This window comes from Schistocerca piceifrons, chromosome 3, assembly GCF_021461385.2.
Source record: "Schistocerca piceifrons isolate TAMUIC-IGC-003096 chromosome 3, iqSchPice1.1, whole genome shotgun sequence".
Lineage (NCBI taxonomy): Eukaryota > Metazoa > Arthropoda > Insecta > Orthoptera > Acrididae > Schistocerca > Schistocerca piceifrons.
The window spans coordinates 925,376,244-925,403,255 of NC_060140.1; the positions used below are offsets into that span (position 1 = coordinate 925,376,244).

The following is a 27,012-nucleotide window of genomic DNA, read 5'->3' on the forward strand; positions in this document are numbered from 1 at the left end:
ACCCGGACGGTGACCCATCCAAGTGCTAGCCAAGTCAGACAGCACTTAACTTCGGTCTGACAGGTACCAAAGTTACCACCACAACAAGGCTGTTTGCAGAGGATACGAAAGAAGTTCAGAGAAAGGGAGCTCCTTTTGTATTATCATGAAATAGGGGAATGTGTGATGGATATAATAAACAAGCTAGGAGGGCAACCATTTAAGCAAGGGAGTTTTTCATTGTGACAACATCTTTTCATGAAATTTTAACCACCAACTTTCTCCCCTAAATGGAAAAATATTTTGTTGATCCCAACTTACAGGGAGAAATGACCATCATAATAAAATAAGAAAAGTCAGAGACACGGAGAAAGACTGAGGTGTTCATTTTCCCATGAGAGTGAAACAGTCCAGAAACAGTATGGAAGGGGCTGTATAAATCCTCTCCCAAGCACTTAAATGTGTATTGCAGAATAATCATGTAGACATAGAAATGGCCATTGTTCACAATGAAACATAAAGCTGCACATTTCCAATGTGCCAGGTGACACATACTGGACAGCAGCTGACTGGTGGCATTTTGTGTGGTCCAAGAAATCGCGATTTTTCCTCTTTTCAAAAGACGGAGGGCATCAAAAGCACCAACAGACTAATGAGGCATTTAAGGCACAATGGATGGAGGGTGTAGTTCAGGAGGAGGTAGTTCTGCCGTGTGTGTGGGATGTTTTTCATACCATGATCTCGGCTCATCAATTCAAGTTACTGTGAACATGACCAATAAGAATGTTGAAATAAATCTTCTGATTCAAGTGAGGGCCCCTTTTATCAGTCTTTACGATGAGTGCATTGTAGATACTCTTGTCTTCCAAGATTAGGATTGTCACGTTCACAGAGCTACACACGCATGACCCCAACTTGCTGTCACCCCACTATTAACATGGCAAATCCAATGATTATAGTAACAGCAAGAATTAAATAAATACAATTTCTTAATATAGTAATAATAATACATTTAAAGCAATGCTTAGGACATTGCTTTAGCACAACTTCAAAGAAATTGTGGTTCATTCAGTGAAGTACATGCGAAAAGCATTGTCCAAAAAGTTGAGAAACCCATGTTCCACTCTTCTGATTTAAGAACTCCAAAAGCAACAAACATTCACAACATTGGTAATGTCAATTTGCACCATAAAAAATCGAAATCTGTATTTACTGTTATCAGCATTTTGCTTAGTATTATGAAATTAACAAAAGTCTGAAGTCTATGGCTATGAATGTACATGGAGTGCTGCTGTTTATCTCAGTCATTTCTGACTATGTTCATGTAAGTCTATTTTTCTGGGTGGAGGATCCTTCTGTTGTGCCTAAATCAATTTCCTGCAGTTTGCTGATTGTACTTGTGAACTTACGAGCAGTTGCAAGCACTTTTTCCTGATCGGAAAGTTTTCTGAAGCCGGCCAGGTCACAATCCCATCTATACGGGCAAATCCTCAATCACACAAATGGAAAGCTTGCTGTGTTTACTATAGCTTCTAAGTTTCTAGAATTTCTTGCATTTTCTTGACAGTTTTGATGCTACTTTGTTCTCTAAAAGATAGCTGAGAAATATGAGAATTAGTATGTGTAAAAGTAGAAATACTTGAAGTGAAATGTCCTGGTGCTGAGGGAAGAGGCAGTTCATGGCCCCCTTTCCCCCTCCTCCCCTGGATCTGCACTTGGAGCAATAAAGCAACCTATCAGTTAGGTTTAGTTAAGAAGGGATAAGAAAATTTCCCACAATTGCAAAAGTTGGGTCAGTTACGTTACTGAGTGAGAATTTACAGGACAAAGATTGTGAAGACGTTCACAAAGGACACACATCAGAGGAGAAATTTAATTATTTTCTAAAAAATGTTTAATAGGACTATGGGTGATGCCTTTTATTCCAGTGAATAATTCCATTGGAAGCCAAGAGGAGGTAGCTAACATCTGAAATTAAGTATCTTGGGCCAGGAACAGAAAGCTTTATTGAATGCAGACTCAAGACAAATGTACTACAATCAGGATTTAAAAATACTTCATTGTGTCATCAAAAATACAACAATCGTATACTATGCCCAAAAAATCAAAATGCTAAGAACAAAGCAAGAATAGCTTTGAGGAATGAAATGAATAAACTTGACAAGGCAAAAGATGTTCAACTACCTTACTCCCTGTACAGGTGCCAACTCAGTTTATTATCCAAAAACTATGCACATGGAGTCTCAACCCATTTATGCCCACTGATCTCCAGTTTTGGTATCACAAGTCATATTTGTTTGGAACTGCATACTGTGAGCCATTTCTAAGCCTGCCCCACTATTCTAATGACTCCATCAGAGAGAGACGTGTTTGGGCCCCTTTACCAGTATACTAGTGTCCTCAGCAAATGTCTGTGTTTTTAAGGTTCTTCCAATGCCCCAGAAGAGTCAAAGTGGGAGCATGCCAAGCACCAAAACTTGTGGGACCTTATGTTTAATGTTTCCTCACTTCATATTTAATCTTATTCCTGTCACATCATTTGCTATGTGCCTAGAGAAGCTCAAGTATTATGCTATCATAGATCCTGCTGGTAACTGGTTTCATCCTGTGTAACTAAAAGGTTACCTTAAGAAATCTGGAGAGTGTGCATTATGAAACAGTATCTTCAGTGTGGTTAATAATCCAAACAGTTATATCAAATGGATAGATATTGAGTCTTTTTAATGATAGGCATAAATGATCCACTACCATATATAAGAAGCAGAAATAGTTACCTTAAGCAACAATGTAAATTTTTGTGTTATAATTACATGTGATGGGGAAACTCCAAGACTTGAAAAATGTAATAATAATATATTTTCTTGAAACTTAAGAACTGTTTATCTGATAATGGACTGGCACTGAACTCGCACAATACATGCAATTCAGTACAACATAAGACTTGAGCACACTTTTAGAAATAGTGCTTGAGGGTGAATCAAAATATGAAACATTGTTCTAAACTTTTACATGTTTATACCTAAACTTGAAGTCACATGTTACAGATCATCGTAAGTGTCTAAGTTCTAAAGCTTTTGTATTACGGGTAATATCAGAGTTTGGAGATGAGACTGTCAAAAAGTTTATCACTTTTCCTGTGGTCATTAACTGATATCATATTCTGAGGTAATCCTCCTTTGAGGAACAATGTGTGCTGTACGGAAGCATGCAGCTATGGTAATATGTGGTGTCCAGTCTACAACCTCTTGTAGGCAGCTCTTTAAGAAGTTGGACATACTGATAATGTTCTAACAGTGTGCACACACTTGTGCATCTGTGCGCATGGGGGGATGGGGGGGGGGGATGGGGGGGGGGGGGGACACAACTGCCTGTTGAAAAAATATTTTTGAGACAATAGGCCCTAACTTCCTAACTCAATTTCTCAGGAAGAAGATACTCTGTTGCACAGACTTGACAAATGTGCTTTGTGAAGATTTCCTTTAACACCAAAGGACTTGTGAATGCTATTAAAAAACTATCTGGACAGAAGGGTAATAATTGCCTCCATTTTCAAAACCGTTATCATTCCAAAAATTATAGTAGTGTAACAATGCCGAATAATCTTGTACAAGGTGTTTGGTCACTACACTTGCCTGAGTCACTGGAGACTTGAGAGACCTGTGAGGCAATGGTCAAGATGCCACCCCTCTAAGGGTGACTAACAGGACATGCCACGGTGAGAGGGCAGATGTGAATGGACACTTGATCAGGCGGCTGTTATACGTTGTGGCCCACGCACTTCTTATGGTAAACGACGAGTATGTATATTTTCTTTGTTTGTGTGACTGTTTTCGATAATAAGAGCTTTCATTCACTGCAATCTGAAAGGATCCAAATGCTTAGACCATCCTTTAAATTCTTGGTCCTTCAGTAAAATTGACGATTCAAATTTCCACCTGTACACGCTAACATTTTGGCCCATCAAGGTCGGATTGTGATGGATTCGAAGAAGTAGCATGCAGCAGCAGCCATCCACCGGTGGAACAGCAGTGGCAAGCTTCAATGGAACACCATGGTTATGCAGCCAGTGATATCGACATGGCACATCTATAAGCTAAGTACCTAGTCTTGTTACCCCGCATCCTATCAATTCCCACTCGTCCTAACTGCTCCTTCTGCTGTTGCATGCTACCACTAATATTCCATGACCGATGAAGTGTTAAGAAAGAAGCTTGTTACTACATGCTCAGTGGCAAAAGCAAGCCTCACACAGTTGTTAAGGTTTACAAACAAATTTGACGCAACAGGGAAATCTGACACTTTCGATATTACTGTCAGGCTAGAACAGTTGCCAAGAAGTATGAAGACGTCACGGCACCAATTGTTTGCAGATATAGACGTACATGCTGATGACAGGAAAACTTTCTAAATGTGGTCTTCGAAGTTTCAAGAAAACGGAGCAATGCAGAGGAATTATGCCAACACAGGTGACAATGGACCTGCCTCGAGTGAATCAAAACATAGCATCAAGCTACCCAACAAAAACTGCCATATTTTAATAGTGATGTAATGCAGTTCAGGTACTTTTATGACCTTTGTGAGTCTTGGGGTACATAATGAGGATTAGAGAACATTGCTAAATGTAACTATGTCCTTAGTTCATTAACAGGTGAGGCTCACAATGTAATTGCTCCTCTTTCAGTACCCAGCAGTAATTTTAGTGTAGCTATTGATATGGTTTGCTACAGATACTATAACTCTCGACTGATTGCACTGGAAGAAACTGTCAACACTGCCATCAATGACAAGGGTATGTGCAAGTGAACTTTGTGAACTACTTAACAAGGCTGCAAGTGATGTGCATACATCATGGCAGTACAACTAGATGTATCCTTGCAAGACAATTACATCACAGCTCCTTATAGAAAAGGTTGACTGGTCTACAAGAACAGTATCTGAAGCCAGTCTGAGTTCCGATAGCTTTGCGACATTCAAAGAGATGTATACTTTTCTCGAAAATACGTGCAAACTGCTGGATATCATCTAGGCTACAATAACACTACAGCACAGTACATCTGGGAACAAACAGCAGAACACCTCCAACACCACGCACTTTGGGCATTCAAGACAAGCCTACATTGCTGCTAGTACTGCATGTGTCCAATGCAACCTGCCTCATGCATTGCAAAATGCAGCAAATTCAGGAAGGCCACACGTACCACACCCAAAGCTACTGTGATGCACAACAATTTGTGCTACAATTGTCTGAAGGGTGATCATAGGGCTTATAGTTGCAGATCTGTTCGCTGTCATGCTAATCGAAGACGACACCACACATTGCTACATGCAGAAATACAACACACAGAAGATGGAATGAGGAAAGATTGTCCAACTGACATGCAACACAAGCACAATGGCATACATCTGTCAAGTGCATTAGTTATTGCTCACTGAAAGTCAACTCTGGTAAATGAGTGCTGCTTGCGACAGCAAGAATAAGGTTGCAAGATAGCAGTGGCACATGGCAAATTTGTCGTGCTCTCTTAGATTCTGGGAGGCAGTCATGCTTTATATCGAAAGCATGTGCACAATGCCTAGGACAAGGAATAGGTGCAACCCTCTTAGAAACAAAACACAGTGTGTCTGTTCAAGTCAACTCCAGTATAAACAACTTCATGTTATCTACTGAATGCTGATCCAGAAATATGGTCACCTGGTAAGATCAATGTGTTGCTGGGATCAGAAGTTTGTCCACATATTCAGAAGAAGAGGACTATCTCCATACGAACAGATCACCCTGTGCTTCAAGAGACATAACTATGTTCAGTTACGTCAGGGCAGTATCAAATGGTAGAGCACAACAGTTCGGCAAGGCAGCCGGTTGTGCTATGCTTTGTAAAAACTGACATTGATATTCAAACATTCCTAAAGAAATTCTGGGAGATACAAGAATTAAATAACGTTGTAATGATGAAAGAAGAGGAGCAATGCAAAGCACACTTTGTGGAACACACAACTAAACATTCCACAGGCAGATTCGTTGTTCATCTTCCATTTCACAAAGAGCCAAGTCAATTAGTCAATTCTTTCCACACTGCTTCTCTCAGATTCTGGTGAGACAACCAAAGCTTGGTATCAGTCATGACAGCTGCCAATTCATATTACATGCCACATCACGCTGTCCTTAAGGAAGCCAGCTTGACTACTAAAACAAGGGAAGAGTTTGACTTTTACACCAAAACAAGCATGAATTTGTCACTAAATGGTTTGCTAATAGTAGGTCCAACAGGATTTGTGCTCTATAACAGTATGCTTCTGCATGCATCGCATTGCCTTCACAGCAGACATGCATAAGGAGTATCAACAATTCTGGTAGTGGATGAAGATCACACTTACCAATGAATATTGTGGAGAAGTGATAGAACTTCACCACTGCACCAATACCAATTAATGAGTGTCGGGTCATCTATTTTTAATCCACTGGGATTAATTAGCCCCTTGACATCACATTCAAGATATTTTTGCAATGTCTATGGCAGCATAAGTTAACAAAGGATGAGCCCTTGTCTCTAGAGTTGCACTACTTGTGGCAGACACTATACAGTGAAATTCACATGACAGGCAACATTCGTGTTGATTGTACAGTCATTGCAGGAGGGACACCTGTCAGCATACAATCCATGGGTTCTGTGACACTTTAGAGAAGGCCTATGGATTTTGTATCTATGTATGATCAACTAATCAGCATAGAGTCAGATGTGTCAAACTACTGAGCTCCAAAACATGGGTGGCACCTCATTTGGAACTCTATGGAGGCTCTCTTCCCTTCATGACTACTGCAGCATGTTTTCATGTTTTTCACTCTCTGGGTATAAATATTGAACAAATTTACCTGTGGACTGACTCATCCATTGTGCTGACATGGCTCGCAGCTCCACACAGTGGTTAGCGTTCATGGGGAACCATGTTTACAAGATACAGGACACCACAGCAGCTGTGGTATGTAGCCATATATCTACAATGGAAAACCCAGCTGATCTGACTTCATGTGGAGTGTTGCTCTGCAGACCTGCAAGAAAACAGTCTGTGGACGGAAGGACCAGCCTGGCTTACAGAAGAGTCACTTCATGGCCTGCATTAGATGCCTCTAGTGGTTATGCACCTCAGGAGTTGCCAGAAGAAAGAGATAGTGTTCTTCATCACCTTGGCAGAAGAATCCAAGATGATCTCATCTGTCAATGCTTGACATTGTCATGATTACAGAGGATGATGTCATACTGTATCATATTTATTAGTTACTGCAAAACAGCAAGGGAAACAAGAGGAACTGCTTACTTGTCTCATAATGAACTGCAGGATGTATTGCTACAGCACATCAGAAGAGTGCAAGAATCCGCATATGCTACAGAAATCTACTAACTGGAGACTAACAAGCAAGTAGAAAAAAAAAAATGGCAAGCTCAAATCATTGCATCCTATCCTCGATGACACGAGATTACTATGGATTGGCAGCAGGCCACAAAATGCCTATCTATTATGTGAGAAGCATCAACTCATACTGCCACCTCACCATCATATCACATGGCTGATAGTGGAAAGTTAACATCGTCACCTTTCCCAAGCAGGAATGTCAACAGTTGCCTACATCTCTCTGGAAGCAATATTGGACACCTAACGGATGAAATGCAATCCGGCATGTGTCTGCATCAGAGCATGACTTGTCAGCAATTAAAGACAAAGCCTGCACATCAACTCATGGGAAACTTGTCATGCCCACATGTAGAAGCTACGAAGTCTTTCTCCCCAACTGCAGGGCCGATTACACAGGACCATTCTATGTGAAAACTGGCTCATGGCAATCCAAATTAAAGAAAAAATACTACCTGGTGACACGAGCAGTGCATTTTGAACTAGTTGACAACATGACTACTGAAGGATTCCTGTCAGCCCTTAGAAGATTTGTGTCATAATAGGGTAGGTGCCAAAACTTGTACAGAAACAATTGGACAAACTTGATCGGAGCTAGTCGGGAACTCTGTGAATTACAAGCTGCTGTGAGCAGTCATTGTCAGCAGTCACTCGTGAAAAACTTCATATATGAAGAAGGCATTGACTGGCACTTTATTCCTCCAGCATCACCACACTTTGGTGGAATATGGGAAGCAGGAGTTCAATCCTTCAAATACCATTTGCAGCGAACGATGGGAACCTTATGTCCAACATTGGAAGAGCTGGCAATCCTGACTTGTAAAATTGAGGCCTGCTTGAACTTTCATCCTCTCACATCATTATCTTGTGATCCTTCTGCCCCTGGAGTCATCACCCCAAGTCATTTCCTGATTGGAGCTGCCACCTCAAGCATCCCCCAGCCATATCAAGGTACAGCCAAACTGAGCTTGCTCACAAGGTGGTATCTACTGCAGCTAGGGTCCCAGATCTTTTGCCATCTGACTACTGACTACCTACAACATTTGCAGCAGCAGGCTAAGTGGACAGCCTCCCCAGTCATAATGTGCAGCCTGGCCTGACACACTGGTCATAGTATGGGAAGATAACATGCCACACTTATGCTGAAAGCTGGCTATAATTGGAGGAGTACACCTTGGACACAACAGAATGGTGTGAGTGACCAATACTTGTACAGCCCAAAGGGTTTTCAAGAGATCAGTCTGCAAGCTATGTCCTTTACCGAGTGAAGTGATGCTTTCTTTCTTTTGTTCTGTGATTACTTTGGAGCAGACACAGTGAATTTCAGTATTTTTTGTGTTTCATTGTATTCCTGGTTTATGAGACTGTGCTTCTCAGGCACCAATTACCCATATGTTCGCCTTTGCACTTCAGCATGACTTCTGTCATTTTGGAAAGAAATTTTTATTTCTGTGGCAGCTAGTATGTTCAGTCGCTACACACGCCTGTGTCGCTGAAAAGTACTGCCCCCTCTATCGAGTTATTTGATCTGTGGGGCAATAGTCGGGATACCACCCCTCCAAGGATGGATAATGGGACGTACCACAGTGAGAGGGAGGGCAGTTGTGAATGGACACTCAGCCAGACAGCTGTTGTAGGTCAGGGCCCGTGCGCCTCGTATTCTGAAGGGCGAATATGCATATTTTCTTTGTGTGTGACTGTTTTGTTTCCAAGCCCTCCAGCAAAATTGACGATTCAAATTTCTGTCTGATAACACTAACACCTGGCATTACCAGCTTCTTACACACATTTATCTTTCATAATGATCATCTTGTTTCATACTTCTGAAGATTCTCCTTCATGATATGATCTAGGGAACACTACGAATAATGGATGAACGAACAAATCAATGAATGAGACAGGAATTTGCCTCAAATGAGAGAGAGGGAGGGAGGGAGGGAGAGAGAGAGAGAGAGAGAGAGAGAGAGAGAGAGAGAGAGAGAGAGAGAGAGAGAGAAATGAAACTCACTTTCTGGAAAATACACAAGTTTGGAAATGTGCGTGATATGTCCAGTTGAATAAGCTCAACACTAGATTCCTTGTCTGGACTATCTGTTCCATCTATTACATCTTGTTGCAGATTTTCTTGCTGCAATTCCTCAGAAACTACGCGGAGTCTCTCCTGAGCCCTGAAACAAAGAAAAGTGTGATGTCAAACATTTTTTGAATTGTCTTAAGTATTGCTCAGTGAAATTTAAATGCAAACCAGTTTCCTTAAAAAAAAGTTGATGTTTTAATAAATGATGAGGATGGGAGTTGAAATGTGTGTTATTACAAAATGAACTAAATGGGTAATATCAGAGGGAAGAATTTTCAGTTTTGATATCAGATTGAGCACACAAGTTTTCAAGGCAACGTCCATTATTATAGTGCTGTAGGAATCAAAGACTTAAGCCCTAAACATTTTTTTGAAAATGGTACAAGTGGATTAAGGTGAAAATAAATACATTTTCAGTTGGCTTATTTAACTGTACCACACATTTTGTAATTAATTTTACTACCCTTAGTGTGTTAGGTGTACTGCTATATGTCAGACTTTTTATACATCACAATGCAATCCATGAATAGATCACGGAATATTTCACAAACAACAGTCAATGGCTTATGGTATTAAATAATGTCTAACAGCCATAGTCTCATGACACACTAGTTAAAACTTCTGGCCCGCAATCCTGAAGTGAAGAAAACCAGAAGGCCAATTGTAACAATGACTTTCGCTAGTACCAAAGAAAGTCATCAAGTGAGAAAGAGTTATCAGAAAAACAGCACTATAAATGTATGCAGCGAGAATTATATGACAAGTTATAATAATGAAGTATGTAAGAACAAAACTAATGGAAAAAGCAAACACACTAGCAGTAAATAACCACCAAACAGTAGTAGAACAGATTCAAAAACAAACTTAGATCAAATCAAGTGACAACAAGTCCCGATTGAGTGAGAGGACATGTAACAACCAATGTAAATTTCAGAGTATTCTCTCTTAGAATGCTGAAATGTTATTCCAAGCCGGCTGAGTTGGCCGAGCGGTTCTAGGCGCTTCAGTCCGGAACCACACGGCTGCTATAGTTGCGGGTTCGAATCCTGCTTCGGGTAGGGATGTGTGTGATGTCCTTAGGTTAGTTAGGATTAAGTAGTTCTAAGTTTAGGGGACTAATGACCTCAGAAGTTACGTTCATAGTGCTTAGAGCCATTACAACCGTTTTTTGTTGTTCCAATCGAAAGAAAGCAGGTGTGAATGTCATCTAAACTACAGGGCAGAAACTTTTTGTAGACTTTGTCACTGTTCTGTCCCATTCATGTTCTGTCTAGTGTGAACTGATTTTAACACTTCCTTAATAGTCTTGATCAACACAAAGCTCAATCATTGTCAACATCAACTGTTCATCAAATTGTTTTAATTCATAAATTAAATATTTTGAACCAGAACTAATCTTACACCATGTGGCTATGTTTAATGTTAATGAAGAAAATTGTTGGCTAAACCTAGCATGAGACACTGACAAAATCCAACACTTTGCTACAAATCATGAGATGCAGCAACTGTTACACAGAATGAAGCATAAAATCCTTTATTAGTAATATGCTGCCACAATATTCAGTGTTTTAACAGAAAAAATGAGAAAAACAAATTTCGAAACTTTTATTAGACAACAGTTTTAATGTAATTCACCATGTTGTCATAAAAAAAGGTATATGCAGAGTGCCAATGCTGCAAAACTAATCTACCACTGATTCCAAAAAGAAACATTGAGACTTTTCAGCTACAATAGGGCATGCAGAAAAGCTGATCGGATGAGAAAACTAGATCACTATGGGGTCACCATTGCCCAGTGGTGGCGGCCCAAATACACCAACATGTTTTTAGTTTCTGAGCTAAGGTGCTATCTTACTGCAAGCTCAATATACAGACTGAATAACATCAGGGATAGGCTACAACCTCGACTCTCTCCCTTCCCAACCACGGGTGTCCTTGTGTGTCCCTCGACGCTTAATTGCCATCTGGTTTCTGCACAGATTGTAAACAGCCTTTCGCTCCATGTATTTTATTCCTGCCATCTTTAAAAACTGGAAGAGAGTATAGCAGTCAACATTGTCAAATGCTTTCTCTAAGTCTACAAATGCTACAAACGTAAGTTTGCCTTTCCTTAACCTACCTTCTAAGATAAGTTGTAGGGTAAGTATTGCCTCGTGCATTCCAACATTTCTACGGAAACCAAACTGATCTTCCCTGAGGTCGGCTTCTACCAGCTCTTCCATTCTTCTGTAAAGGATTTGTGTTAATGTTTTGCAGCCATGACTTATTAAACTGATAGTTCAGTAATTTTCACACCAGTCAGCACCTGCTTTCTTTGGAATTGGAATTATTACATTCTTCTTAAAGTCTGAGGGTATTTTCCTGTCTCATTTATCTTGCTCACAAGATGAAAGAGTTTTGTCATGGCTGGCTCTCTCAAGGCTATCAGTAGCTCTAATGGAATATTGTCCACTCCCAGGGCTTTGTTTCAACTCTTGATTTTCAGTGCTTTGTCAAATGGCTATCTCTCTCCCTTTTTCATCTTCCTCTACATCCTCTTCCATTTCCATAATATTACCCTGATGTACATCTCCCTTGTATAGGCACACTATAAACCCCTTCCACCTTTCTGCTTTCCTTTCTTTGCTTAGTACTGGTTTTCCATCTTCGCTCTTGATATTCATGCAGGTGGTTCTCTTTTCTCTGAAGATCTCTCTAATTTTCCTATAGGCAGTATCCATCTTACCTCTACATTTGCCCTCTAACCATTCCTGCTTAGCCATTCTGCACTTCCTGCTGATCTCATTTTTTAGACATTTGTATTCCATTTTGCCTGCTTCATTTATGTTATTTTTATCTTTTCTCCTTTCATTGATTAAATTCATTATCCCTTGTGTTACCCAAAGATTTCTACCAGCCCTTTTCTTTTTACCTACTTCATCCTCTGCTGCCATCACCATTTCATCTCTCAAAGCTACCCATTCTTCTTCTTCTTCTTCTTCTTCTTCTTCTTCTTCTTCTTCTTCTTCTTCTTCATTCCTTCCCCTGTTCTTGTCAATGGTTCCCTAATGCTACCTCTGCAATGCTCTACAACCTCTGGCTCTTGCAATTTATACAGGTCCCATCTCCTTAAATTCCTACCTTTTTGCAGTTTCTTCACTTTTAATTTGCAGTTTAGAACCAATAAATTTTGGTCAGTGTCCACATCTGCCCCTGGAAATGTCTTACAATTTAAAAATTGGTTCCTAAATCTCTGTCTAACCATCATATAATATCAATCTGAAACCTTCTAGTGTCTCTGGTTCTCTTCCACATATACAACCTTCTTTCACGATTCTTAAACCAAGTGCTCTGTGCAAAATTCTACTGGACGGCTTCCTCTTTCATTCCTTTCATCTACTACCATTTGTTCTCTTCCTTTTTCCTACTATTGAATTGCTGTCCCCCATAACTATTAAATTTTTGTCTCTCTTAACTATCTGAATAATTTCTTTTATATCATCCATTTCCTCAATCTCCTCCTCATCTGTGGAACTAGTTGGCATATAAACTTGTACCTCTGTGGAGGGTGTAGGCTTTGTGTCTTCTATCTTAGCTACAGTAATGCATTCACTATGCTGTTCATAGTAGCTTTTCCGTGTTCCTATTTCTTTTTTTTTTTACTCATTATTAAACCTACTCTTGCATTGCATCTATTTTATTTTGTATTTATAACCCTTTACACACATGACCACAAGTCCTGTTCCTCATGGCAGCGAACTTCACTAATTCCCACAGTACCTAATTTTAACCTATCCATTTCCCTTTTTAAATTGTCTAATCTACCTGCCTGATTAATGGATCTGACATTCCAAGTTCCAATCTGTAGAACACCAGTTACAGATCCAAATGGGGACTATTTTACCTCTGGAATATTTTACCAAAGAAGATGCCACCATTATTTAACCATACAGTAAGGCTGCATGCTCTCAGTAAAAATTGTGGGTGTAATTTCCCCTTGCTTTCAGCTGTTTGCAGTACTAGCACAGCAATTTTGTTTTGGTCGATGTTACAAGGCCAGTTCAATCAATCATCCAGACAGTTGCCCTTGCAACTACTGAAAGGGCTGCTGCCCCTCTTCAGGAACCACACATTTGTTTGGCCTCTCAACAGATATCCCTCCATTGTGGTTGCACCTACAATACAGCTACCTGTATTGTTGAGGCATGCAAGCCTTGTCACCAATGGCAAGGTCCATGGTTCATGGGGTGTGGGTTTAATTACGAATGACATTTATGTGATTCTTACCCCTGCCCATAACTTCTGTATAAATCATAGATTAAAGTGCCTGCATTGCAGGTGGCAGGCGAGGCTGTTTAAATTTCTGTAGAAGACTACACTAAAAAAAAAAAAAAAAAAAAAAAAAAAAAAAAAAAAAAAAAAAAAAAAAAAAAAAAAAAAAAAAAAAAACACCCTCTCAGCTCAGCTTCGCTATCTGTATCAATGAGGCATGCAAGCCTCCCCCCCCCCCCCCCCCCCCCCCATGGCAAGGTCCATGGTTTCACAACATAATTTAAATCATAATATAGATAATAATTGTGTGAATGTAGACTACCATGGAGCAAACTACAGATGAAGATGAGTACAGCACTCATCAAAACACTGCAGTATCTAGGCACTGCTACCTGGCTGGAAATTCAACAGTTTTTCATTGGATCATAATTTTACCCCAATTCTCCATCCAAGTTTATTAAACAATCAAAACTTGGAGAGGCTTACAAACATGTTCTGAGCATGCAAATCTTGATGTGACTGGCAAGTACTTTTAAGGCTTTTATCTTTAGGCCGAAAATTACGAATAATCTTCTGGAATTTAATATGTATACTACCATTTCTGCAATACATCTCCATAGCCAAAGTAACTAATATACATTTGTTGGGTGGTGCTCGACTCAGGTGGTAAACAAAGATTTAACAGCTTGTAACCTACGCAGCAGGGAAAAATAAGGTGGTGGTATAAATTTCCTATTCATTCGATGTTACATGTATGTCCTGGATTAAATGCCAAACACAGTGGTAGTTAAATGAAAACACATGACACTATTCATAACGACTCATCTGTCATGTGAAGTCCCTGAGGTTGGCACATTGGCTTCTAAGCAGCATTAGCCAGAAAAAGCTTGCTTCAAACTACCAACACCATACATATATTCTTGCACATCTTAAAGTTCACACTTTTATCACTCACTCTGTAGAACAGTATTACTTTAATCTGGAAATTTAGGGTGTTTTAGAATAAATATACAGGTTTTAAAGCTCTGTATGATTTACTACATTCAGCTTAAAATTATGAACAATACATCAAATGAAGGAGCAACTCAGACCGCTTTTCTCGTCAATGTTCAATGCGAGCACAATTTGTTGCCCATAGAGTCGATAAGAGAGTTCTTCCCAAATCTTGATCAGTGTGACTGGAGAAATTGTTACAACAATGCTGTTTCTAAGGTCGCAAGGATCAGCTGGTAGGGGAGACACACACACATGATCCTGCATTAACTCTCAAAGAGAAAAATTGGATGGCGTAAGATCGTGTGTGAAAATGAAGGTCATGCAAAACAAGCTCTGTCATCTGGCCAATCAAGCGATCGGGTACAACATCATTTAACCAATCGTATACTAGTTATGTCAGTGACGCGGTGCACCATCTTGCTGTTGAGTAACATTCTGTTGAAGCTTCTTCCAACTGAGGTAAAAGCTATAGTTCTACCATATAAAGATAAGAAACATCAGTTACAATTGCTTCACTGAAAAAGAAAAGCCCATAAACTTTCCGCCTGGATATGGCCCAAAAAACATTCAATTTAGAGGTGTCTCGATGCAATTACACTATCTTGTGGGGATCTGCTGACCCGCCGATGTGCACATTGTGTTTGTTCACATTTCCACTTAGGTGAAATGTCGATTCATTACTGAAGATGACACGATGCAGAAAATCTTCTTTGTCATGTAGCAACATTTCGTTTACAAAGCTGGCACGTAAATTGTAGTCTGAAGGCTTTAGAGCTCTTAACAGCTGCAAACGATAAGGGCATAATTGTGTTTCCTTAAATGTCTCCACACAGATGTCACTGGAAGTACTAATTCATGACTAGCCTTCTGAACTGATTTCTTGGGGTAAGCGTGAAAGACTCTCACTCGGTCAACAAATTCTTCGGACACTCTTTGTCCTTCCATACTCTTCCCTTTGCACATAGGTATACAGACAAAATTGTTTTGAGTTGCTCTTTCATTTGATGTATTCTTTATAACTGTGAGTTGAATGTAATGAATGTTACAAAGCCTTAAAACCTGTATATTCATTTTGGAACACCCTGTACATTTCTCCACAGCAGCAGTCATTGCCATCATTGGAGAAATATTCTACACAGTGGATCTTGAAGTCAACAAAAGGAAAATGTATCTTATGCAATCTTATGCACTGACCTACAGCCAAAATCTCTTGCAGTTCATTGATGTTACCTGAAAACATGTGCTCATTACTCATTCAGGACAGCCTCAAGCTTCTGTTCAATTTTTCAGTTGCAAGTACATATGCTAGAACTTCACTTTCATTGTGTCATATGCCGGTAAAATATTGTACATGTAAGTACCACCAACAATTTACTTTACTCTTGTAAATGCAAAAACTACATCACAGCATAACATTCTATTTTATTATCCACATTGAGATGCATTTTTTTCTGTTGAAAGGAAAGCAATGTTATTTGATTAAAATGAAAACCACAGGATGTCATTGGAGAACTGTATACTTGAATTCCACACAGAATCATGCAGATCATCTCAACATTTGTTGCCAAAAACGTGAAATTTCTAGACACTTATCTTCCATATTTTTCTTAGATTATCTAAATAAAAGAATATAATATTTCATACCTTGAAACACATATATCATACAGTTCTGGAGTGATGTTTAGATCGTTTCCAATTGCAAGCTGCCATACACGACCACGTACAGATGGAGGCAACCCCTGCCACCACAGATCTTTGGCCTTCCTTGAATTTTTCCTGAAAAGGCAAACAAGAACATAATGTGACAATAACAAACTATTATCTTGTATATAATATTTAAATACGAATTTGACATGAATATTTCTTACGGTTCTTACATTTAATAAGTAATTGACATATATCTTTTATCTGCCTGTTTCCACACACAGCATTTCTGTAATTCATTTTGGTTGTAGCAAGTAGACTTGATACTACATTTGAAACCTGAATACTCCCCTCCCCCCCCCCCCCCCACCCCCCACCCACCCCAACCTCCCTGCCCCTGGTAACTGCACTTCTGTCTTACATTTGAGCGTCAATTTTTTACGTTCACTTGCCATCTACTCACTGCTGTGAAGACTGGGCTACTGTTTTTTCATTTGTATGTAAATTGCTGAATAAGAGAACTGTAGAGCTTAGTAACTATAATCAATTACACAATAAATGGTATTACATGTCACTTGTAATTTTATATGAATGGTAATTTGTTTTGCAAGGAAATGCATTAATTATCATGTGATGATCAAAATATATTCTTTTAACACTTATTACAACGCAATACAATAACGACTGATGTAGAATAACTATCTTCCAATAACTAACAAACTGACATGTTTACAGCTGTCCCCCTTACAGGATTACACTCTTTTCATAAATTATTAAGACTACTTCAACTATCAAAAGTTAAGTAACCTGAAGTTTTAATAGTCCACCTTTTCTTACAACAAAGGATTAATTAACATTGTCATTTCTTTATTAAGTTCCAGTGACTGCCACTGTGGTCCTACACAGTATTTTTTCCCAAAATTTGTTTATTATTTAAAACACTTTTGTTGACCCCTCCTTAAGTCATGAAATTTCACTCTCCACAATTATAAACTGTCTCTGACAATTTTCAAATCACGCTTAGCTCGGACAAATATATTTCAATGATAATTATTACTACATTTGTTTGCATAAGGAAACCAGTGGCACATCTGCAGAATGTGTGTCTCAGCAATAATCTCTGTGCATTTCAAATTAAATTTTTGTATTTTTGAGTTCAATATCTATTAGTTCTACCTAACTACAGCCATGTTGCTACCAAGACAGGAATTATATATTCCCTCTGTGACAGGAGATGAATAAATTTTTCATTCATACTGAAATAATGTGCACAATTAGATCACTAACATTGATCCTTTTGTACCTACACAGCTGAGTAACGTAAAACATTACTAAGAACATCCACAGTCATATTTCAGGTATGCTTATTATCCCACTCGAAATGTGGTGCTACAGAAGAATGCTGAAGATTAGATGGGTAGATCACATAACTAATGAGGAGGTATTGAACAGAACTGGGGAGAAGAGGAGTTTGTAGCACAACTTGACAAGAAGAAGGGACCGGTTGGTAGGACATGTTCTGAGGCATCAAGGGATCACAAATTTAGCATTGGAGGGCAGCGTGGAGGGTAAAAATTGTAGAGGGAGACCAAGAGATGAATCCACTAAGCAGACTCAGAAGGATGTAGGTTGCAGTAAGTACTGGGAGATGATGAAGCTTGCACAGGAGTGGGTAGCATGGAGAGCTGCATCAAACCAGTCTCAGGACTGAAGACAACAACAACATATTATCCCACAACTGGTTTCATTGAAATTAACATATTCAGGTGACACTAAAAGCTCACCAATAGTCTCTTTAATGAGAATCAGTTATGAAGACTGTTGATGAACTTCCACTTCACGTACAGTAAATAGGCGAAAAGCTAAGGGCAGAATCAACTTACTTCATCAAAATATCAGAGGAATAAAAAATGAAGTAGATTAGCTATTAGTGTGTTTAGATGATCTCAAATATAAGAATGAGATTGATATACTCTGTCTGTCTGAACACCATGTAACTGTGGGGCATGGACAGTGTCAGTATAAGTGGGTATAATTTAGCATCTTTCACTTTTAGTTCTAGGATGGATAAAGGAGGAGTTGCCATTTTCATAAAACAAAAACTGCAGAAGTAAGCAAATTTTGTGTTAATAAGCACTTTGAGGTTTGTGCATGTGAACTTCAGCTAGATAATGTAGTATTGCTATTAGCAACAGTGTACAGGTACCCATTAGGAGACTGGGAGCTGTTCATAAAAAAAGTTATTAATCTGTGGCGATTTCAATGCAAACTTTCTAAATAATTCTGATAGGAAAAGTGAACTAGAAGTGTTATTAACAACATATAACTTAGAATCAGTGATCAATTTCCCTACAAGTATAGGTCAAGACAGCAGCACACTAATAATTAATGTATTTGTACAGAAAGAGGATGTAAAACAAACACATGCTTTCCCTGTGGTAAATGGATTGTCAGACCATGATGCACAACTAATTAACTTACAGAACCTAACAGGCTGTACAGTTCGGAGCTGAACTGACACTGTTTGCTGATGATACAAGCATCATTATTAATCCAGTAAAAGAAACTCCAAGTAAGGTCTTTGGAAAGGTCATTAATTGGTTTTCTGCAAATGGGCTTGCTCTAAACTTTGAAAAAACACAGTACACCCAATTTTCTGCTGCAAAAAGTACAGTTCCTTCAATAAATATAACACATCAACAGATGTCAGTACACAGGGTATAACATACTAAGTTTTTGGGTGTACATAGATATGAGAACCTTAATTGGAAAATTCATATTTTGGATCTTCTAAAGCGACTAGGTTCAGCAACTTTTGCAGTCAGAGTAATTGCCAATGTTGAGGATATAGAAATTAGTAAGCTAACATACTTTGCATACTTTCACTCTCTGATGTCATATGGAATAATATTTTGGAGTAACTAAACTTTTAGGCAAAAAGTACTCACTGCTCAAAAGGAAGTGATCAGAATAATTTGTGGGGTTCATAGTCGCACATCTTGTAGGCATCTTTTTAAAAGATTGGGAATTCATACAACAGCCTCACAGTACATTTACTCACCAATGAAATTTGTTCTCAACAACATCAACCAATTTAAAAACAACAGTGACATTCATGATTATAATGATAACCAGAAAAAAGAAAGACTTACACTATCCTTTACTCAACCTATCTTTGGCACAGAAAGGGGTAAAATATGCTGCCATAAAAACTTTTGACAAATTACCAGATGAAATGAAATGTCTGACAGACAGCAGTAACAGCTTCAAAAATAAATTGAAATCGCATACGTGCGTTTCTTGTGCACTTGACACGTTCCACATCATAATGGCTACCCCTACCGTGCAATTGATCAATGGAACAACCAACCCCAACCAACCAACCAACCCACCAACCAACTTCCAGTGTCATCTGAAGACATTCACTTAGAATGAAACCAGTTGTAGCATAATAAACATTGTTGAAAGGCAAATGTGGTGGTTTTTGTTAACATATTTTAAAAAGTTGAATTGTGAAAACCATTCTGAACACTTATGGAATTATTTTGTATCATAAGTAACAGATAATTGCTAGGCTCACAATTAAGACACAAAGGCTGTCATATTCTGCTGCTTTCATAAAAGTTGAGCAGAACTGCAAATGTACAAGCACCATTGTTGTGTGCAGAAAACTTATTCTAATTTATTGTGACAAGTGGTTGGTTGGTTGATTAAAGATTATTTCCATTTAAACAAGTTAACAGTTCCTGGACCTGTACAATCCAGAATCACACACATCCCATAAGCTGATGATTTATAACATGTGAATACTTGGAAAGTATGGTACGCTAAATATATTTTGCCATCCTACAAAACAGGATGTCTGCTACGCTGATTCCAGAAACCAGTGAAAATAATTATTTATTTATGAAATTTAGCCTAAAATTTTCATATAATTACGTATTTTAAATACACACAACAATGTAGGAAAAGATAGATTGCTACTTATCATAAAGATGACATATTAAGTAGCACACAGGCATCTTTAAAAGACACTTACATAAATCTCTCAGCCACAGCCTTTGTCAGCACATGGTAAACACACACCAGTCACACACACAAGCAAGCAGACCTCATGCACACACGACCACCACATCAGCAGCTTGGGCAAATTCATGCACAATTTTAAATACATACAATTTTTTTCAGAAATATTGCAATTATACACTATGTTACATTTATTGTAAATTTCAGACAGCTGTGATATGTTCTGAATAAACACACTAATTTTCTGTCCACATTATTTTTTGTGTTTGGAAGGGGGGAGGAAACTATCACTTGAAGACCTAGAAAAAACTGTGCTACAATTTAGCTATGCTGCTTATGCCACACAATATTTCACTTTACTCATATAACTGTTAAGTTTTGTTGCTTATTCCTAACCAGATTATCATCAAAAAACATTACTAAGTTTTCTAATTTTCCACAATCACCAGATTTACATCAGTGGGCATAGTTGACTCAGGGGACCTGCTGTTGTGGCAGAAATGGCCACTTTTCACTTCTTTACAATGAATGTGAAGTTGAGGGAAAACTATGTAACTTGAACAAGGTAAAAAAAAAGTGTGAATTCTGTGTAACTGGAAAATAATGAAATAACATACTAGTTGATCATCAGAACTTCTATTAGACTGTTTGCAGGCCATATTGTTTTCTGTGAGAAGGTTGTAATGCCAAAAGACTTTAGTGAAATGCAAGATGACTTGCGGAAGCTCAACACTTGGTATAGTGGCTGTTAGCTGTCAAACACAATCAAAAACAAATCTCCACTCATATGTTATTTATAAGTGGGTAATGATTCCTTCCTTGGTGTGAAGACCGTCATGTAAAATGACGTCAATTTCCATCAAATAGGGCCTTGACTCAAGAAGTGTTTTCTAACACACAGATATGTGTAAAAAACAATAGTAAGATGCCATGGCTGCAGGTACCTTTGCATTTATGCAGTAAATTGATGGACAATTACACAGTATTTTATCTTCAATGATGATATGAGGTTCCAGTGATAATTTATACAATGTTCAACAGGCTGAAGCAGATGAGTTGCAAGTTAACATGTATGAATGTAACACCTTCCAAGATTACTACACAGATAAAATTTGAACAGGAATGTGTCAAGCAACAAAGTAACAATTAACATAAGGGCTGCTCAACAGATGGCCCATAATTATGGGATACTGACAGAGCCCCTACTGAACAAGACTCACGATACAAGAAGCACCAGAGACTACGACAATTAACCTATGTGAAAGATCTGCTCGTAAAAGCAGCAGTCAACACAAAGCAAAACCAGATGAAACCAACTGGAACTTCTCAACACACTTACTAAGTGGTGTACAGAGAACTTGAGATTAGCAACACACAAAATAGTTTAAACATTGCAAAAATGAAAATTATCAAGAGTGATGAAACACAAAAACAGTACAAATGAGCAGTGAAGAGAATAGAAGTATATAGGTACCTGGGTGTAAACACCCGCAAGAGAATGTGGAACTCTTACCAAAGAGTTGTTTAGGTCCCTTTTTAAAAAAATTAATTTAAAAAAATATATATCCTCATTGCTATTACCAGACAGGTAAAGACAGCATAGGCCCTTCAGTAGGCACATGCAAGCATAGATTTGTTGCTCACAGTTGCATATAGATCTACAATGATGGAAGAGATCCTGGGGATACTGGACAAAAGACCCCTAGACCTAGTAGTAAGAGACAGACAGACAGCCCTGTCTCCAAATGCATGAACATGAAAAGGTGGAGGGGCTATCTGGCACGAAACGTGAGCCAGGGCAGAATATGAAGGAGAACTTACTAGTCCCCCCCCCCCTCCCCCCAATATGAAGAGAAGATTCTTTCACCGATGAAGGGCACAATACACTACTTGATGGGACCGAGGGCATATCCCACTTATTAAACCAATGTATCAAAAGCACCTTTGAATGTGGAGTTATTGGCAGCCCAGGTCACATCGTCCAAGTGTGAGCCATTAGGTAAGGAGATATTCAATCTGCCTTCTATAGTGTAGATCTGAATAAATCCGCATGCTGGAGAAACAAACTGCAGTAAATAGATTTCTTTACTTTACCATTTTCCCATTATTTTCTGCCTATTTTCCTTTTTCCTTCATAATTACTTTTCCCTTCATAAAACTGCCTTTTGCTGAAATATATTAATAGATTTAAGATTTATATAAATACAAGGGTAGGCTGAAAAGTAATGCCTCCGAATTTTTCCATATGACAGAGTTTTTTTAAATAAAACAAACATTATTAACATTCAAACTCTTTATTCTACTTATTTATTTCTCAACACAGTCACCCTGGTGACGAACACATTCCTCCCAATGAGAGACCAGTTTATTGATACTATCACTATAGAATGTTTGACTTTTTTGAGGGACCCAAAACCTCGCCAATGCTTGCCCTGCTTCATCACTATCAAAGAAAAGTCCTGAAAATTGTTCTTTAAATGCGAACATGGCAAATGATGGAAAGAATTAGTTTGATGGATAGAGAGAAAAATGGGGATGCACTGAGAAGAGTTTCATATTCAGTAATTGTACTGAATGCAATAAAAATGAAAAATTGGATTGGATACACATTGAGAAAGAAGAAGTGGCTTGTAGAAACTGTCTTAGAGGGGTAAGGAAGAAAGGTTTCTGATCCTATGATATGCTAGACAACAGCACATACAGCAACAAATTCAGTTGCTCATGAATTTACATTGTAATATTTGTCTCCTCAGATCTCTCTCTATTCTTAGTATGTAATCACCAACTGGTTAGACAAACAGTCCACAGAAAACAGATGAGTACAGGTTTTATCACTGGAGAAATACAAAAATATTATTATACATACATATGATCCCATTTTGGCAGAATCTCTGAACTCCAAGTGCGGGCTGCATGTGCAAGCTGTTCCTCCTGCCGCAGCTGCTGGGCAAGCTGCTTCTTACGAAGTTTCGCCTCTTTAAGCTCTGGAAGATTTCGGTTAAAATATTATGACACAATTTAAGACTGGTGGCATTAATTTGTCAAGAATGAAATGTATTTTCAGCCTTAACCTATTACTGTTGAAGCAAAACACACACACACACACACACACACACACACACACACACACACACACACACACACACACACACACACAGTTTAAACAGTTACTCATTCTGAATCTTTAACTTTTGTTTCTCATAGCATTCTTTGTGATGATATATAGGAGGGGAAAAAGGAAGAGCAAACTTAGAAAGAAGGCTTAGACAGCACAAGTAAGAAAATGGATTTTTGTCTTCTCGTTGGCTTAAGGAGATTGCATCTATCAAAATATTGTTCAAGGACTTAAACATATGGATTAAGCAAGATGGTCTGGCTTCAGGGGTGACTTTAATAAATGAGAAAATTAAGCTGACATAAAAATTCAGGACGATTCCACACAAGAACCAATGTCAGAATGAATCTTTCACTCTGCAGCAGAGAGTGTGCTGTTTGGAAACCACATGGCAAATTAAAAGTGTATATGCAGGAGAACATTTGAAGATTGGAAGGTAAGGTACGAGAGAGGTACTGGCAAAAGTACAGCTGTGAGCACAGGTTGCGAGTTGTGCCTGGTTCATGTAAGTTGGTAAGAACACTGCCCACAAGAAGGTAAGATTCTAGATTGAGTCCCAGTCTGACACAGTTTTAATCATGCAAAATAAAACAGAACATGAATGGAATTCTAAATTTGGAATCAACTGGATTAGGATGTGTGTCAGTAATTTGCATCATATAATAAGATGGATGTTGGTGGAGATGGAGATTCTCCAGACAGGAGAGTATATTTTAAATACTAAGTGCAGTGGCACACAATGTCATTGTCATCTGCAATCAAACCTTCACCAGTACTAGCATAAACAACAAGAGTATGACTGATTACCAGTAAATGGATTGTAGCGAAACAAACTGTTAAGCTGGTAGACTGATGTGTTGCATATCACATGATCAATGGCTTTCATCTAGCTTACATGAAACACTATACTTTTGCTACTCCCTCCTCTCCAATATTAAAGTTTGCAACATATGGAAAGTAATTTTAATTCACCATCTGGTCCAACAGTTTCTGTTACGAAATTTATCTATAGAATAGAAAGAGTTGCCCACTAAAAAGTTTGTTTAAACTGTGCTTTATCTGAAACTAAGTTTTTTGTGGTTGCTGGCAAGGTGGACAGTGTTCAATTTCTGGAATTACAATTCAATAATAAATTCTGTTGGAGAGGGCATGACACAGAATTGCTGAAGTGCCTAAACAAGTCTGTATTTACAAAGCAAATGATGTCAGATGTAGGAGATATAAACATTAAAAAAAAAACTTGCATACTTTGCTTACTTTCATTCTATGTCGTCATATGTACAATAATCTGTGGTAACTCGTCAAACCAAGCAGAAGATTTTAGTGTGCAAAAGCATCCAATAAGATGCATTTGTGGTGTAAATGTAGAAAGATTTTCAAGGAACCAGACATTCTAATCACTGCTTGTCAGTATATTTATTCCTTAATGAAACCTGTTACAAATCATGTGTTTCTATTTCCAATCAATAGTTCAATACACAGTATCAATTTTAGGAATGATAATGTATGTAAAGACCTAAAATTATTTACCTCGATCCAAACAGGGGTACAATACTCAGGAATATACATTTTCAATACCTTGCCAGCAACCACAAAAAAACTTAGTTTCAGATAAAGCTTAGTTTAAACAAACTTTTTAGTGGGCAACTCTTTATGTTCTATAGATGAATATCTTAACAGAGACTGTTGGACCAGATGAAGTAAAAATGTCTGTTAGATTTCAATTTTGACAGCACTTGGCCATAACAGTCAAGAGTAAGTATTTTGTGTATGATAAACTTAGTAAAAGTGCATAACTATGTTTTATTCTCACAGGGTATTAATTCTGTAAATATTAGCAATTTCAGTGTACTCACATATTGTGACAACCTGCTGACTAGTGAGTATTATATTCAAATGTCCTATGTTCTTTATGTTATACTTTTTGACATGATCCACACCCACAAGAATCATCTCATTTTTGGGTCTATGAAACGAAAACTGAATCTAATCTAATCTAATCTCCTACAGTGGCATTTGTGATAAAAACACTTTTTAATCTGCTAATTACATATCAGGGGAATGGGTAGAAGGCTGAATAGCTCTTTCCTTTGAGACAGGAGAGTGAAGAGAAGAAACTTAACCTTCTATGACCCAGAAAATCTTATAGGAGAGGGATAAAAATTTTCCCGTACCTTAGAAACATGACAAAGAAAAAGCTGTACAGTTGGATTTACTACAGTTGACAGTGGAATTAAGCCACTAGCCCATCGCAATGTCAGGACATAGCAAAGGAGGAAGAGGCCAGATTGCTGCCGCCGTCGAGCTCCTGCTAAAACCAGTTGGGAGCAATGGTTGCAGCAAGAAAAAGAAGAAGAAGCAGAAGCCTGTGGCACAATTACAGTGGTATAAGTGTCAGAAGTGGGACACACAGCCAGGCCCTGCACCGGCGCGGTAGTATGTGTGAAGTGCGGGAAACTGCACGGTACACGCAACTGCGACAAACCAAGGGGCACCACGGCCGCATGCATAAATTGTGGTAGCGTGCATGCCACAAATTCGCACAGCTGTGGTTACCTGAAGTCATGGAAGCGGCAGAAAGGGGTCACCACACATGAAGAGGTGTCCCAAGAAGACAAGGTGGACACTCCGCCCTCCTACTCAAGCAGGGGAAGCAGGCAGCATCGCAACAAAGACAACGAGGGCGTGTTCCGCGAAACATTGTGGAAAGCCAGCAACGATGCCATTGCCGAGCTCACACCTGCCATGGTGGCCCTGAGATGCATTGCAAGGTGACAACTGAGGGTAGCCCTGTACGTCACATCTCGCATGATACCTGATGTGGCGCTGAACCCCACCAGTATGGGGGTATACATGGAAACACAAACAACCATCTCCCTGGCTGATGCGGCAAAGCAGGTTGCTAGGGAGGTGGTCATGGAGCTGGGGACACCCGCCGACAGCAAATAGACAGCCCCCTTGGAAACAGCAGATATGCAGACTGCGGAAGAGGTGCCCATGGACATTGAGGTAGAAGAAGAGTCATTCGAGTGCCTGCCCCTCCCCAACAAGAACTGTGTTAGGGAAGTACACACCAAGATTGCAGACTCCCTACACGACGGCAGCTATCCCCACCACGGAAATCTGTACCCCTTCACGGTAAGCGATATCCCTCTCTCCCACACAAACCCTATTCATTCCACTGGGGGCGTGACCCCTAAACCAGAAGATCAAAGGGAGGGAACTCGTCCAGCGTGCGGATCTGGAGCTAATAAACTGCTACCTGATCTTCATTGACACGGACTGAAGTACCTGATGGTCATTAACAAAAAGAACTAACTCTGATTATTGTATATTAGAAGTATGAGAAACAACAGTGGACCTAAGATCCCCAGACTACATTGGCTGTATTGCTAACTACAACTTTCTGCAGTCTTTTGGTTAGGTATGACATTATCCATTGGTTGGCTATATCATCAGTCTGATAAAACTTAAATTTATCTCCGAGATTAGTGAGATTCACACAGTCAAATGCCTT

The 27,012-nt window shown here is 38.9% G+C and overlaps 1 protein-coding gene across 1 annotated transcript in view; it reads right to left on the bottom strand.

Moving 5' to 3' along the window:
- The window catches only part of LOC124789887 (TBC1 domain family member 12-like), a 340,057-nt gene that overhangs the window by 26,822 nt on the left and 286,223 nt on the right, over positions 1-27,012 (bottom strand). Inside the window, exons 4-6 of the mRNA XM_047257408.1 lie at positions 23,247-23,364; positions 16,355-16,486; positions 9,395-9,554 (exon numbers count right to left, since the gene is read on the bottom strand). Coding sequence (XP_047113364.1) covers positions 9,395-9,554; positions 16,355-16,486; positions 23,247-23,364 — 410 coding nt within the window. The remainder of the gene's footprint in view (positions 1-9,394; positions 9,555-16,354; positions 16,487-23,246; positions 23,365-27,012) is intronic.